This window comes from Coturnix japonica, chromosome 26, assembly GCF_054131305.1.
Source record: "Coturnix japonica strain WE chromosome 26, WE-NBRP24, whole genome shotgun sequence".
In the NCBI taxonomy this organism is placed as follows: Eukaryota; Metazoa; Chordata; class Aves; order Galliformes; family Phasianidae; genus Coturnix; species Coturnix japonica.
The window spans coordinates 4,055,296-4,071,293 of record NC_140688.1 but is presented as its reverse complement, the minus strand read 5'-3'; the positions used below and the strand labels follow the sequence as shown (position 1 = coordinate 4,071,293).

At 54.1% G+C, this 15,998-nt stretch overlaps 2 protein-coding genes across 3 annotated transcripts in view; one reads left to right on the top strand and one right to left on the bottom strand.

Moving 5' to 3' along the window:
- LOC146756687 (methyl-CpG-binding domain protein 2-like) overlaps window positions 1–15,998 on the top strand; it is a 93,671-nt gene that overhangs the window by 56,991 nt on the left and 20,682 nt on the right. The gene's annotated exons all lie outside the window — the stretch shown is intronic.
- On the bottom strand, window positions 12,493–15,143 carry LOC146756689 (uncharacterized). The gene is made up of 3 exons (XM_085524216.1): window positions 15,078–15,143; window positions 14,881–15,021; window positions 12,493–14,072 (listed from the first exon to the last, which is right to left on the bottom strand). Exons 1-3 carry the CDS (start codon window positions 15,141–15,143, stop codon window positions 12,813–12,815), a joined length of 1,467 nt encoding a protein of 488 aa, XP_085380342.1. The 3' UTR covers window positions 12,493–12,812.

Genomic DNA, 15,998 nt, shown 5'->3' with positions numbered 1-15,998 from the left:
CAACACACAAGAAGCTCGAAATCTTGGTAGAGCTGCAGGCCTGAGCTCCTGTTTGGACCATGGGCACACAGTTTAATGGCTTCCACAACTGCACTGTAGCACAAGGAGGATACAGAGTCTTTAGGATGGATGGGCGAGGAGACAAGGAAGGGCGGCTGCCCTCTGTGAGAGTGCACTGAGCTCTGCCTGGGGATGGAAGAGCAGCCATGTCAGAGCTAATGGAAATGGCCAACAGAGGAGACCAACAGTGACTGTTCTCAGCTTCCTGATCAGGGAGAGCAAGTGGAAGGTGCCCTCTGCAGACAGATGGGAGCCTGATGTTGTCAGGCTCTTGTCCCCTTTGGTGGCCTTTTGCACTCCAGTATGTGCTGCAGGGACAGCACAGCAGGGCATGTGGCATCCAGCAGATCCATGGAGAGCACAGATGGCAGCTTCTTGACCAAGCCATGGAGGAACCAAAGTGGAGAGGTGCTCTGCGGGATCTCATACTCTCCGGCATGGAAGGTCTGGTAAGAATTGTGAAGGTCAAAGGGGCATCAGGCCATGTGCAAGATGCAAATGGATCTCTTTTTATTTATTTATTTATTATTTTTATTTGAGGCTGTGTCACGGGTTACTTAGATTTACCTATGCCCGTGACAGGGGAGCCACCCTGTGGGCCCCCTCTGGGGCCCGGAAAGGAGGGGGAAAAGGGGAATAAAAGGGGATAAAAACAGCGGCAATCTAAGGAGGAAAAACTTATTTTACTAAATATGACATCGAAATAAAGGATAACACAATATAATATAATTGAGGCTAATAAATCGAACGAAACAGAGAGAGAGAGTCCCCGGAAACCGAGAGGCCTACTGTGAACTCTATGCGACACGGCTGGAACGCTTCCCACTCTCCGAGAAGTTCGAGAGAAGAAGGAGGGCACTCCAGCCTGGGAACGAGATTATACAGCGTCCTGGTCCTGTGACTTATCATTAACCCTGTTGTTCTCTGGGATATGTAGTCTTCTTCTGTGGACTGCACATTCAATACAAGTATCCATACTTTACATGATGTTATGATGTGGAATACTGATAGCAAAATTACAAAATTACAAAACCATCAGACAGGTGACATTGGGGTGACAATGGTGTGATGCTGTTGGGATAACGTTGGAGTAATGTTGGGGAGCGATGTTAGGAGCGATGTTGGGGTATCACTGGGGTTGCTATCAGGGAGGGAGGGACGCTTTTGTTGCTGGGGGCCGACGCTGGGGGGTCATGTTGGAGTTATGTTGGGGTATCCCTTAGGGGGCGACATTGCTGGGGTGGCGATGGGGGGTCAGTTTGGGGGGACACCGGGGTGCAGTTCCGCTCTTTGGCCACGCGGTGGCAGCAGAGAGCTCTCCGCTCTCTTGACGACAACGAAACGAAGTCGGGTCAGCAGAACCGGACCGGAACCGCGCATCCGAATCCTTACGGAACACAAAACTCAACACTCCAATCTGCATCGTTCCCATTTACAGAGAAAACCTCATGAGAAACACCCCTCCTTTCCCCACCCCCCAGAACCGACCCAGACCCATAGATACCTTCCCGAACCACCCGTGTGCTGCCCTCAAGCCTCTCCCCTCAATAGGCGACCCAAAGGCACCAGAGCCCCCCAGCGCTGACACCGCACGTCCACTCTCCCCTCCCTCCCCCAAATTAGGGCCAGACCGCGGGGGGGGCAACGAGGCGGCCGCCACCCACCCCCCATCTCCGTCCCCTTCATCCAACACGAAGGGGGTGATGGCGGCGGGGGGTCGAACCCCTTCCCACACCAACCGGCTTTCGGGTCCCCCCCCCCCAGCGTTTCCCACATGGCGTCGAACATGCGGCGTCGCCTGGAGGCGTCCCAAGGGGGGGGACGGCCAACGGTAGGGGCGCAGGGTGGGCCTTAATTCTGCTCCCCCCGACCCCAACCGCACCGAGCGGCCCTGAGCCCCCCCCCCCACCTGCACGTGGAGGCGATGAGGGGGGGTCGCGTCTTCGGGCTCCAAACGGAGGCAAAGCCGTAACCCCCCCCCGGGGCTCCCCATCGTGCCAAAGCCCTCCTGTAACCAGGGGGATCCCGGGGGGCACCGAAAGGCGGGGGGAGCGGTGGGGGGTTGTCAGGGAGGCGATGGAGGCGGAAAGGAGGGGGGGACAGAGCGGAGGCTGAGAGCCGACCCCCCCCCCTCCGTGGTTATCCGATGGGGGGGAAGGCGGAGCGGGGGGGCGGCCAAGACGGTGCCCAACTTGGGGGGACCCAAAGCGGTCGTTAAAGCGGCCTGAAGCGCAGCCCGGTCGCCGACGTCGATGTCCCCCCCCCCCCCGACGCTGTGTGGGCTTAACGGAGGAGCTCTGTGGGGCAGCAGGGGGGCGGCAGCGCTCAGCACCCCCTGCCCCCCCCCTCCAGTCTCCGTCCCCCCCCCCGGCTCCGGGCGGCCAAACGCCGCAGGTAGCGGCTGCACGCTTTGGGCCGGGGGGACCAGGCGCCCGAGCCAATACTCTCAGGTACCCCCGCATCCCCCCCTCGTTTCGGGGGGGGGCGCCCCCAGCACCCCCTGCCTCAAAGAGGCTCCCAGAGCCCCCCCCCAACCCCCCGCCCCCCCCGCGGCCTCTAAGATCTGGGGGGCGAAATGGGGGCAGCGCAGCAGCAAAGAGGTGGCGGCTGCGACCAACTCGACGGGGGTGTCCCGCTGCCCCCCAAGTGTTTAGATAAGGCCACCAGAGCCCGGCAGAAAACACCGGGAGGACCCCCCCGAGCTGCCAACCCCACCACAAAAGCTCGGAGCCAACAGCTGCCCCGCTGCCCTTCATCCCCTCCCCCGGCCGCCAGCTCTAAGTGGGGCAGGAGAAGCTCGGGGGGGTCGGAGAACGTGGGGAAGAGGCTGGCGGCCAAATGGGGGGTTAAGTGGGGCGAGGGGGGGGTCCCGAGGCAGAGGAGGAAGAAGAGGCGCAGGGAGGGGTCAGAGCTGGGTGCTGGGCTAAGGAAGCCAAGCAGTGTCGGAAGGAGGCAGGGATGGGACAAAGACCCCCCCGGGACCCCCAGAGGGCGGCGTGGAGCAACGCCGACTCCGCAGTGGACAGCAGTTGGGCTTCTCAGAGCCCCTCAGCACCCACAGCAGCTGGGCCTGGGCTGCAGGGGTCAGGAGGAAGGAGTGGGCAAGGAGGTGGTGTGGAAGGGGAGGGATGGGATCCAGCGAGGGGCTGCTATGGGGGTCCCCCCTGGGATCCTGAGGTGCTCCATCATTGGGAGCCCTGGAGGTGGTGCCATGGGGGGGATCCTTGTGATCTGGATCCCACAGTGCTGTGCCAAGGGGACCCTTGGGATCCAGCAGTGCGATGTGGAGCGGATCCCCAGCATCCAGTGATGAGACAACACTGGGATCCCCGGGGTCTCTAAGGGCTGCATGGAAGGGAGGTGCATTAGAAGGGGAAGGGGTGCACTGGGATCCAGAGGAGCTCAGCCCCACGGTGACACGAGGCTGCCCAAGGCTGTTGGGACCCAGTGGGTCATAGTGTGAGGCTGGGCCGGGATCTGGCAGCAGGTTGTGGAAGGAGCCACCTGCAGACATAGGAGATGCTCCAGGATCTGGTCAGCAGCACGGCAGGATTCAACAGGATCTGATGAGAAAGAAAAGAGATGGGGGTGAGATCCTCCATCCATACAAAGATCCCCTGGATTCCCCCCCCCCTCCCAGCCCCATATTGGGATTCCAATGGATCCCTTGATCCTTTCCAGTACCAAGGTGATGATCCCTGGGATCCCATCACCCCAAACTCAGCCCCCAGACCCTCCCCATTACCAATGCAGAGCCCCCCCCCCCCCCCCCATAAGATTCATCCCCCCCAAAGCTTCTCACCTTCCACCAGCAGCAGCACCAGGGGCTGAAGGCAACATCCTGGGGGGGTCCCCCGGCCCCTCAGCAGCTCCCGCAGACACTCAGCTGCTGCCGCCGGGCCCCCCCCCGCTTCACCCCCTCGGCTTCCTGCAGCAGGAGGGTCACAAAGGGGGCAACGACACCCACGGACCCCCCCGTGCCGGTGGCCAATAGGACGGTGACGGTGGCCAGAAGGAGCAGAGCCCGGGGGTGACCCGGAGGGTTGTGGGGCAGAGTCAGCAGCTCCAGTAGAGCCTCGTATACCGCCGGGACCCCCCCGGGACCTCGCATGCTTCACGGGGGTACTCGAGCAGGAGCAGCAGCAGCTCCACCTGTAGGGGGGGGAAAGGGTGTTGCGGGGGGGACACACAGCCCTCCGTGGAGACACAGCTGACACGTCCCCACCCCTCTGAGGACACCCCCCCCCACCGTAGGGCCGTAGGAACCACAGCGAGGGCGGAACACCAGTGAAGCAGATCGTTTCCAAGGGGGACCCATTTCCGCAGAGCACGCGTTCCCTCCGGGGGAGCGGGTTATGGCACGGACCCATTGGGGATAATGGGGGGAAGGGAGTTGCATCCCCCTGATAAGAACAAGAGGGGGTCTGCATGCTAAAGAACTACTGAATATGTATCAGAATTCCGAGAACTATTGCCTAGGTATCAGAATTCCAATAAATCATTGACTATGTATTAAATGTACCTATATCTGTGTCATAATTTTACAAGTCGGTGTGCAAGTTTGGTGGAGCTATCCCCCTTGCACCCGGCGCTGCACAACGCTGGAATAAACATACCTGCTTTATAACCCATCTCTGGATTATAGAGTTTGATTCTGCAAGTCACTGGAGGTTAATGAGAGAGTCTGGGGAATGGGAGATTTCCCTTTAGTCAGGGAAGAGGTGGTCTGTGAGTGCCTAGGAAACATTAAGGTCCATCAATCCATGGGACCTGATGGGGTGCATCCGCGGGTGCTGAGAGAGCTGGCGGAGGTCGTTGCTGAGCTGCACTCTGTAATCTATCAGAGGTGTTGGAGAACTGGGGAGGTGCCTGAAGACTGGAGGACGGCCAGTGTCAGTCCGGTCTTCAAGAAGGGCAAGAAGGAAGACCCGGGTAATTATAGGCCAGTCAGCCTCACCTCTGTCCCAGGGAAGGTGATGGAACAGCTTGTGCTGGATGCCATCTCCAGACAACTGGGAGATAAGGAGGTTATCAGGAGTCCTCAGCATGGGTTCACCAAGGGGAGGTCGTGCTCGACCAACCTGGTGGCCTTTTATGAAGATGTCACTAGCTGGGTGGACGGGGGGAGAGCGGTAGATTGATTTCAGTAAGGCTTTGGATACTGTCCTCCATGACATCCTTATAACAAAGCTGAGGAGGTATGGGATAGATGAGTGGACGGTGAAGTGAGTCGAGAATTGGCTGACTGGCAGAGTGCAGAGGGTTGTCGTTGGCGGTGCGGTGTCTGGCTGGAGGCCTGTAACTAGCGGCGTCCCCCAGGGGTCTGTGCTGGGTCCGGTCCTGTTCAACATCTTCATCAATGACCTTGATGAGGGGATAGTGACCACCCTCAGCAAGTTTGTGATGACACGAAGTTGGGAGGATTGGCTGACATGCCTGAAGGCTGTGCTGCCATTCAGCGAGACCTGGACAGGCTGGAGAGCTGGGCAGTAAGAAACTGGATGAGGTTTAACAAAAGCAAGTGTAGAGTCTTGCACCTGGGTAGAAATAATTGCATGCACCAGTACAGGGTGGGGGAAGAGCTGCTGGAGAGGAGCTGTGCATAGAAGGACATGGGCGTCCTGGTGGACAACAGATTGACCATGAGCCAGCAGTGTGCCCTTGTAGCCAAAAAGGCCAATGGCATCCTGGGGTGTATTAAAAAGAGCGTGTCCAGCAGGTCGAGGGAGGTGATCCTCTCCCTCTACTCTGCCCTGGTGAGGCCTCATCCGGAATATTGTGTCTCGTTCTGGGCTCCCCAGTACAAAAAAGACAGGGATCTCTTGGAAAGAGTCCAGTGGAGGGCCACTAAGATGGTGAAGGGCCTGGAGCATCTCCCCTGTGAGGAGAGACTAAAAGAACTGGGTCTGTTTAGCCTTGAGAAAAGAAGGCTGAGAGGGGAACTAATCCAGGTTTATAAATACCTGAGGTGTGAGGACCATAGTGGCGAGGCTGGTCTCTTTTCAGTAGTGTGTGGGGATAGGACTAGGGGTAATGGGATGAAACATTAGCATAGGAAGTTCCGCAGGAATGTGTGCAAGAACTTCTTTACGGTGAGGGTGACGGAGCACTGGAACAGACTGCCCAGGGAGGTGGTGGAGTCTCCTTCTCTGGAGATATTCAAGACCCGCCTGGACGCCTACCTGTGCGATGTGATGTAGGGAGCCTGCTTTGGCAGGGGGGTTAGACTCAATGATCTCTAGAGGTCCCTTCCAACCCCTACAATTCTGTGATTCTGTGATCTTGGTAGCCCTCCATTGGACTCTTTTTAGCGTGTCCAGCTGTCTCTTGTACTGGGAGCCCAGACACGGACACTGTTCTCCACATACAGCCTCACCAGTGCCTGGTAGAGCAAAAGGAATGGTGCTGAGTAATGGTCCTTATCCGCTACAAGAGAAGTAGCTAGGGCTGTGATGGCAGCACACTGCTTTATGACTGACACGGAGATCTGCTAGAAAGAAGGCCTGGTGGGACTGAACACGGATGCAAGGTGGTCCAGCTTTTGTTTCACTGCAGACTGGCAGCTGCATGGAGTTATGTACTCGATATAGTTGTGCCCCTGTGGCTTCCTTCTGATGTGCCCGGGAAGTCCCCTTAGAATAGACTGCTGCCTGAGCCAGAAGTCTGATACAACATCACTTGTGTGGGTGGAGTTTTACTATCTCTGTGTTCACGTCTATTATGTGCTTTGTTTTGTTTAAATTCAACTCTCTGTGTGTATGGGCGCAAGTCTGCCTTTGCAAAATCCTTTTCTTGTGGCCTTAGGCAACAATCAAGGGGATCTCGAGCTTCAGTGCTCAGCAAGAAGCACAGCACTCAGGAAGGCCATGAAGGGCTCTGGTAAGTTGATCTCCCTCCACAGGTCAACTTTATTTCTTGTTTTTTTCCCCAGCACTGGGAATGGCTGCTCTGGTGGTTCGTTCTAGGGAAGCGCAGCCGCTTGCATTGCTCTGCTGCACAGCTGCCCTAAAAATAGTTGGGAAGTGGAAAGACAACTGCCTTTCATATGTCCTGAAATACAGCTCCTCTGGTGGAGTGTGTCCTGGCAGCTTTGTGTGCATGGATGTAGTCCTGGGGCTGTTGAGAACTGGCTGTGCAGGGGCCTGGAGGCGGCACAAGACCAGAGGGCACTTCTGATTTTTGTGCAAGAATCTGGCTTCCATTTGTTTCTTGCAGGCACGGATGAAAATATCATCATTGACATCTTGACCAAACTAAATGTTTCCCAACGTCAGCAAGTTCCAATCACCTAAAAGGTCTACAGAGATGTGTGAAAGTGGTTGTGTCACTTGGGTGAAAAGTGAAAAAGGACCCAATCTCCGTAAGAGAAAAGTCAGCGGAGAATTTCCTTGACCAAGGTTGTTTTGTTCTTGTTCAGTTCAGAGCAGTTGTTGATGCAAGGAGAGTTAGAGCCTAAAGAGAAGTGGTGAACAGCTCAGTTCTGTCTGTCCTGGAAGGCTGCACCTTCAGCCACCTCCTTCCTCCTCTCTTGGCTTTCTAGGATTTGATTGGTGACTTGATGTTGCTGAGTGGGAATTTTGATAGGGTGATGGTGGGGATGATGACTCCCACCGCCATGTCTGATGTGCACAAAGTGAGGAGGGCTGTGAAGGTTTGCAAATCTTTCTTTTGTATTGCTGAAGTTCTGGCCAAGTGAGCCAAGCCGAGGGGAGAAGGGGTTAAATCTTCTTGTGGGTGCAGCTCTGTGCTCTGCGGTGAGGAGCTCCAGGCTGGCTTTTTCTCACCGGATGTGTCTCATGGCCTGCTCCTCAAACCCATCTTCTGCAGGGAGGGGATTCTGACTCTGGGTGTGCATGAATGCCATGGGCTCTTTTCTCAATGTCCCAGTAAAGTGGGTTGCTGCTCGTTTCAGAAGGAAGCCCAAAGCACATTTGAGATGTGTCACTGTGTTTGTGAGCTAGTATTCCCTTTGAAGGACTCCAATAGCCATCTCCAGCAGCTGTTTCTGAGTGGGGAATTCTCAAGGGTTGCTTCCAGTAGATTCTGTGCTGAGCTGTGTCTTCTGTCCTTGAACCTCTGCAGGGTAACAGAGATGAGGGAATGTATGTGGATGATGCCCTTGCTCAGCAGGATGCTGTGGTGTGTAGGAACGTGCTTCCTTGCAAGAGCAATCTGTTCTTGTGCATGTGATGTGTAGTGAAGAGAAGCCAACCTGTGAAATAGGAATAAATGGGTTCTGCTCTTGTTTGCCAGTCTCTAATGAGACGTCTCTAGGCAGGCAAGTTACTTGGCAGGGGCAATGACATTTCAGCTGTGAGTTGCCATGCCTGGATGGTGCTTGTTGGAAAATATCCATGATCTGGACAAGTACAGGCCAGCAGTTCTCTACCACCTATGAATTAAAGATCTTGTGTATACCCAGTCTTCTCCATGAGCCTTACTTTGCCATCCATAATGTCTTTAAGTGCCTGTACGAAGCGGGGGAGAGAATAGATGAGGTACAATTTATGTCCATCCTCTGTACATAGAACAGGCATCACCTGCTCAGAGGCAGGACCCCTCCACAGCGTCCTGGGTTTTTCTTCCCTTCCTTATTTGTGTGTGATGCTTTTATAGGAGCTTCATAGGTGTTGAGTAAGTGCAAGCTCTTCTGGGTCAATGGGTGTCTTAGCAAGAGCCCCATTGCATCCATTCCCTTCGGTCTGTTTTGTCCCCTTCTGAGACTTTCTTGCTTCAGATGTGTGAGGCATCTAGCTCACAGGCTCTTGTCCTGGTGGGGGACTTCAACCATCCGGACATCTGTTGGGAAAACCACACGGCGAGCTGCAAGAGCTCCAGAAGGCTCTTGGAATCCATTGATGATAGCTTTCTGGTTCAGGTATTGGACAGACCGACCAGAGGTCAAGCATTGCTGGACCTGCTGCTCACCAACGCTGAGGAGATCATCAAAGGCGTCAAGGTTGGAGGCTGCCTGGGCTCCAGCGATCATGCCCTGGTTGAGTTTGTGATCTCAAGCGATGTGGGCCTGGCAAAGAGCAGGACCAGGATGCTGAACTTTAGAAGAGCAGACTTCAAGCTTCTCAATGGAATGCTGGCCAAGATCCCCTGGCGCGCTGCCCTCAAAGACAAGGATGTTGAGGAGAGCTGGCTACTCTTCAAGGATGCCCTCCTGGCAGCACAAGAGGTCTCCATTCCCCTGATTAAGAAAGTGGGCAGGAGAGGTAGAAAACCGGCATGGCTCAGCAAGGACCTGCTAAGAGAACTGAGGGTGAAGAAAGGGGTGTACAAGCTCTGGAAACAAGGCTGTGTCACCCGGGAAGAATACAGGGATGCCGTCCGAACTTGCAGACGTGGGATCAGGAAAGCCAAGGCGCAGGCAGAACTGAACTTGGCGAGGGACGTGAAAAACAATAAGAAAACCTTCTACAGGTACATTGGCCAGAAGAGACAGACCAAAATGGGCGTACCTACTCTGGTAAATTTAAAAGGAGAAATGGCTTCAACAGATGAAGAGAAAGCTGAGGTGCTGAATGAGTTCTTCACCTCGGTCTTCGCTGGTGGCCAGGATTCTAGTCTTTTTCACGTCCCTAAGTCTTGCACCCCCATACCTCTATGTGGGGACCAAGGAGGTAAATCCCTCCCCACTGTAAGGGTAGAGCAAGTCCGAGAGTGCCTCCTTAGACTGAATGAGTATAAGTCTATGGGGCCAGATGGCGTGCATCCCAGGGTCCTGAAGGAGCTGGCTGAGGTGGTTGCTGAGCCGCTCTCCATCATATTTGAGAAGTCATGGCTGTCAGGTGAGGTCCCGGATGATTGGAGGAAGGGTCACGTCACTCCCATTTACAAGAAGGGGAGCAGGGAGGACCCGGGGAACTACAGGCCAGTGAGTCTCACCTCTGTGCCTGGGAAGATTATGGAACAGATCCTCCTGGACAACATGCTTGATCACATAAAGAACGAGCATGTGATCCGAGACAGCCAGCATGGCTTCACCAGGGGAAGGTCATGCTTAACTAATCTTGTGGCCTTCTATGATGGAGTGACGGCGTTGGTGGATGAAGGGAAGGCGACCGATGTCATTTACCTGGACCTGAGCAAGGCCTTTGACATGGTCCCCCATCACATCCTCATCTCCAAACTGGAGGGAGGTGGATTTGATGGGTGGACAACTAGATGGATAAGCAATTGGTTGAAAGGCCGCAGACAGAGGGTGGTGGTCAATGGCTCTATGTCCAGGTGGAGGCTGGTAACAAGCGGTGTCCCTCAAGGGTCTGTCTTGGGACCGGTGCTCTTTAACATCTTTATTAATGACATCGATGAGGGAATGGAGTGCACCCTCAGCAAGTTTGCTGATGACACCAAGCTGAGTGGTGCAGTCAATACGGTGGAGGGAACGGATGCCATTCAGAGGGACCTTGACAGGCTGGAAAGCTGGGCTCGGGTGAACCTAATGAGGTTCAACACGGCAAAGTGCAAGGTTTTGCACTTGGGCCGGAAGAACCCCAGGCACCTGTACAGGCTGGGAGGAGTTGTCCTTGAGAGCAGCTCGGCAGAAAAAGACCTAGGGGTCCTGATAGATGAGAAACTTAACATGAGCCAGCAGTGCGCTCTGGCAGCCCGGAAAGCAAATGGGATCCTGGGCTCCATCAGGAGAGGGGTGGTCAGCAGGGATAGGGAGGTGATCGTCCCTCTCTACTCTGCTCTTGTGAGGCCCCATCTGGAGTACTGTGTCCAGGTGTGGAGCCCTCAGTACAAAAAAGATATGGAGATTTTGGAAAGGGTCCAGAGGAGGGCCACAAAGATGATCAGAGGGCTGGAGCACCTCCCCTATGAGGACAGGCTGAGGGAGTTGGGTTTGTTCAGCCTGGAGAAGAGAAGGTTGCGGGGTGACCTCATTGCAGCCTTTCATTACCTGAAGGGAACTTACTCCCAGGAAGGGAGTAAACTCTTCGAAAGGGCTGATAATAGCAGGACACGGGGAAATGGTTTTAAGTTGAAGGAGGGAAGATTTAGGTTGGATGTTAGGGGAAAGTTCTTTACTAGAAGAGTGGTTAGGTCCTGGAACAGGCTGCCCAGTGAGGTTGTGGATGCCCCGTCCTTGGAGGTGTTCAAGGCCAGGTTGGACGGGGCCCTGGGCAACCTGATCTAGTAAAGGTGTATGTTTGGTGGCCCTGCTAGGCAGGGGGGTTGGAACTACATGATCCTTGAGGTCCCTTCCAACCCGGGTAATTCTGTGATTCTGTGATTCTGTGAAACATCATCAGCAACCTTGATGAGGGGATAGTGACCACCCTCAGCAAGTCTGCTGATGACACGAAGTTGGGAGGATTGGCTGACATGCCTGAAGGCTGTGCTGCCATTCAGCGAGACCTGGACAGGCTGGAGAGCTGGGCAGTAAGAAACCGGATGAGGTTTAGCAAAAGCAAGTGTAGAGTCTTGCACCTAGGGAGGAATAATTACATGCACCGGTACAGGCTGGTGGAAGACCTGCTGGAGAGGAGCTCTGCTGAGAGGGACCTGGGCGTCCTGGTGGACAACAGATTGGCCATGAGCCAGCAGTGTGCCCTTGTAGCCAAGAAGGCCAATGACATCCTGGGGTGCATTAAAAAGAGCGTGTCCAGCAGGTCGAAGGAGGTGATCCTCCCCCTCTACTCTGCCCTATTAATGCCTCATCTGGAATATTGTGTCCAGTTCTGGGCTCCCCAGTACAAAAAAGACAGGGATCTCTTGGAGAGAGTCCAGCGGAGGGCCACGAAGATGGTGAAGGGCCTGGAGCATCTCCCCTATTAAGAAAGGAAATGCCTTGTCCAGAAGCAAGCAGTGGGCTGGAGAGGGCACCAAAACCAAACCCTGCTTGCACCTTTCCCTCTCCTCATTCCACATGCTGACATTTATTTTAAGAGCAAAAACAAGACTACAGTGAAGAAAGCTCCAGAACAACTCAGCTACTTTATTCACCCCCTTCTCTTTCCACTACAGAAGATTCTCAGAAAACCTCCAAGAGCCACGTTACTGCTCTGCTGACCCTTCTCTGGGATGCATCAGTGCGCTCAGAAATGACTGAGAGCAACACATGCACACAGACACACAGCAGATCCCTACACAACCACTTCTCCACTAGGAAACAGCATCAAAAAGCAGCTGGTGGGAAGAGTAGAAGTGGAAAGCGGGCATGGTGAGAGAAGTGCTTTGGGCAGCAAGGAAAGGCCATCTGAAGCTCCTGGGTTAAGTCCCTTCTGCAGAGGGTGTCGGTGATGCCGTCTCCTTTGCAAACTCTTCCTGCATGGAGAGAAGCATTGGTCTCCCTCATCCCTGGGCTCTCCAGCATTTTGAGGGTCTCTCCTGCTGGGGGTTTTCCCATGAGAAATGAGGCACCAGCCCTGAGAGAAACTCTTCCTGCAGGAGATGCAGTCCCAGTAGCTACCTGTCCTGTGGACTGCAATGTTTAATGAGGACTGAGCTTTGCATGAAGTTCTTCTGGGAGTGTGAGGAGCTCTCTGCTCAGCACAAAGCCCTTCTCACACTCAAGGCTTCCTGCCATTTCAGCTCACTGGTGCAGACTTTCTGGTAACACAGCAGATGGGATTCTCTGAGGGAGAGAAAAGACAAGTTCCCAGGCATCTCCCTGCATGCAGGCCTGGCCAAAATGTTCTAAAATGTCCGACAGAAGCTATGGTCTCTCTCCTGTGTGCATATGCTGGTGCAGCTTCAATTCAGAACTCCCTTTGAAGCTCTTACCACACTCAGGACACTCACAGGGTCTCTTTTTCCTGATGGATGCTCTGATGCAGTGTCAGCTCAGAACACCTTTTAAAGCTCATCCCACACTCAGGACACTTATAGGGTCTCTCTCCTGTATGGATGCGCTGGTGGTGCTTCAAATCAGAACTGCTTATGAAGCACTTCCCACAATCAGAGCACTTATATGGTCTCTCTCCTGTGTGGACACGCTGGTGCACCTTCAGTTCAGAGATGCTTTTGAAGCTCTTCCCACACTCAGGACACTGAAAGGGTTTCTCTCCTGTATGGATGCGCTGGTGGAGCTTCAAATCAGAACTGCTTATGAAGCTCTTCCCACAATCAGAGCACTTGCAGGGTCTCTCTCCTGTGTGGATGCTCTGGTGACGCTTCAAATTAGAACTGCTTATGAAGCTCTTCCCACACTCAGAGCACTTATAGGGTCTCTCTCCTGTATGGATGCGCTGGTGGAGCTTCAAATTAGAACTGCTTATGAAGCTCTTCTCACACTCAGAGCACTTATATGGTCTCTCTCCTGTGTGGACACGCTGGTGCACCTTCAGTTCAGAGCTGTTTTTGAAGTTCTTCCCACACTCAGAGCACTTGCAGGGTCTCTCTCCTGTGTGGACACGTTGGTGTATTTTGAGTTTAGAACTATCCTTAAAGCTCTTCCCACACTCAAGGCACTTAAAAGGTCGCTCTCCTGTGTGGACACGTTGGTGTATTTTGAGTTTAGAACTACCTTTCAAGCTCTTCCCACACTCAAGGCACTTGTACAGTCTCTCTCTTCTGTGGATACACTGGTGGGAAGTGAGGCTCCCACTGTCCGTAAAAGTCTTTCCACAGTCAGAGCACTCAGAGGCTCTCTCTCCTGTGTACATGCACTGCTGGCCAGTGGGGTGGAGTCTCCATTCCATGCTCTCTGCAGAATCACAGATCTCATAATGCCTCTTTGCTGAGTGCGTGCACTGGTGGCTAGTGATGCTGGAATCCAGTTTAAAGCTTTTCTCACACTCAGTGCATGGATTCTGCTTTTTCATCTGGCACACATCCTTGCTCCTGGTTTCCTCAGGCTGCTTTGGACCTATGTTGGAGTCCACTGGGTTCCTCAGTGTCATTCCCAGACGCTTTCCCAGGGGCTTCTTGATGTGCTCACCCTGACCTTGCTGCAGGACTTCCTGGACATCCCTTCTGATTTCTTCCACAGAGATGTGATTCTGCTGCATTTCCGCTACACAATTTCTCTGTGGAACCTCCTTTGTATTTTTGATCCCATCAGCTGCTGGATGACAGAGGAAATGCAGCAATAGCACACGGTGCCCAAAATAAAACACAGGCAGAGAAGGCTCTTACAGCCCCAACATTCCCCTTCCCTCCACCACCTCACCTGGGCTGAGGTCTCCTGGCATGGCCTCAGGGCTACGCACATCTGCGATCCAGGGGTCTTCCCCTCGTTCAAGCAGGGAGATCACCATGGGCTTGGGGGCTGGAAGTGGAGCTTCAGGGAGAGAAACAGGGAACAAGAGAGCATTTCCCTCATGCTGGCACAGTGCCTGTTCAACAGTTCCACTCTGTGCCCCTCCCCAAGGAGAAACCACCATTTAGGTCTAAATGACACTGTGCCTACAGCTTCCCTTGGAGCAAAGAATGTTTTGACATCTCTGAACATTGTGAAGGGATATTTTTTCTTTCAAATTAACTTTACAACAGCTTATTTGTTTTCTTACAGTCTACCAGTGGTCAAGGCATCAAAATGTTGATGGCAATTGCATGGAAAATCCTCAATTCCATAGCAGTAACCAGGGATTCATCTGTGAGTTGGAGCTGGTGGCACCAAGCAACGCACAACACAAGGGCTGGTTTTCTCCCTCCTGGCTGATGCCTGCTTGCCAGCACTGAATCTGTGGCTTTGATCAGAGTGCCGTGCATACTAATCCCTTCTGAAACTCATGCTTTTCAGTATCTCCTTTCTTGCTGGCACTGTGGTGTGAGTCAATATGTAGCTGCATGGTGTTTATTCAAGGCCCGGCTTGCAGAGGCTCATTCTGCACAGCCAAAGGTGCCCTAACGAGGAGGAAAGGCAGACAAGCTCTCACCCAGCGAGGCCACACACTGGTATGTCTCCAACATCACATCCTGGTAGAGCTCTCGTTGCACAGGGTCCAGCAGCGCCCACTCCTCCCTGCTGAAATACACGGCCACCTCCTCAAAGCTCACGGGCTCCTGCAAGCAAACAGGATCCTGGCTGGGAACAGCCAAGGCCCAGGCAAACAGCTCACACAGGACAGAACCTCCCATCCCAGCCGCTTCTCTGTCCCCAGCACACACATGCTGCGTGAGGGCATCTCCCTCTTCCCCTGCATTCACATCCCCGGCCCCTTGGCCTCTCCTGCCTGCTTCCCCAACCCCTACCTCAACTGGATGTGCTGCGGCCATTTGCTGCTCTCCTGCAGGCTGGGATGATCACGGCTGGAAGGCAGAAGTTGAACTGGAGCCTGCAGAGAGAAGAGAAATGGCAGGGGAGCTGTGAGAGAATGCAGCAGTCCCAGTCCCAGCTCAGCCCTTCTGCAGGGCACTGCCCAGCCTTGCAGAGGAAGACAATGAGCTGCAGCACAGGAAACAGTCTGGCTCAAAGAGATGAACCATCACAAAGCTGTCTCAGACTGGGAGGCTGAAACAACTGGTAGCTGACACTTAGTTCAACAGCTGAGACTGAGAGGGGACTTAAGACAAAGCACGGCAAGGAGGCAGTCATCTTACCCCAAAAGAGGGAGCAGCCCAAGTGCCCCTCCAGCTCTGCTGCACAGCAGCGGGCTGCACCACAGGACCTGCCCTCGAGCAGGGCTGTTTCTGCAGCTCACACCTGCACAGAGATCCCTTGCAGCTTGACATCAAGACTCCTTCTCAATACAGATCTTCTGTAAGACACCCGTGGTTACTTTGGAGCTTTCATGTACTCTCTAAGGTTCTGTCTTAGAGGGACTGTGCACGTATGATTCCTTCCACACAAAGCCTTGACCAAGCTTGGGACTAGGAGAGGATCCAGCCACATCCTAGCTCCTTACCTCTGTGGTCTGAAGACATGAGAAAAAAAGGGGAACTACTCTGAGCCTCGTGACTCAATGGGAGGGCCTCCTGTAGGTGTGTGCGTAACCCTACCCTCCATGCAGTAAATAACCAAGTGTATCCAGCCACCTCCG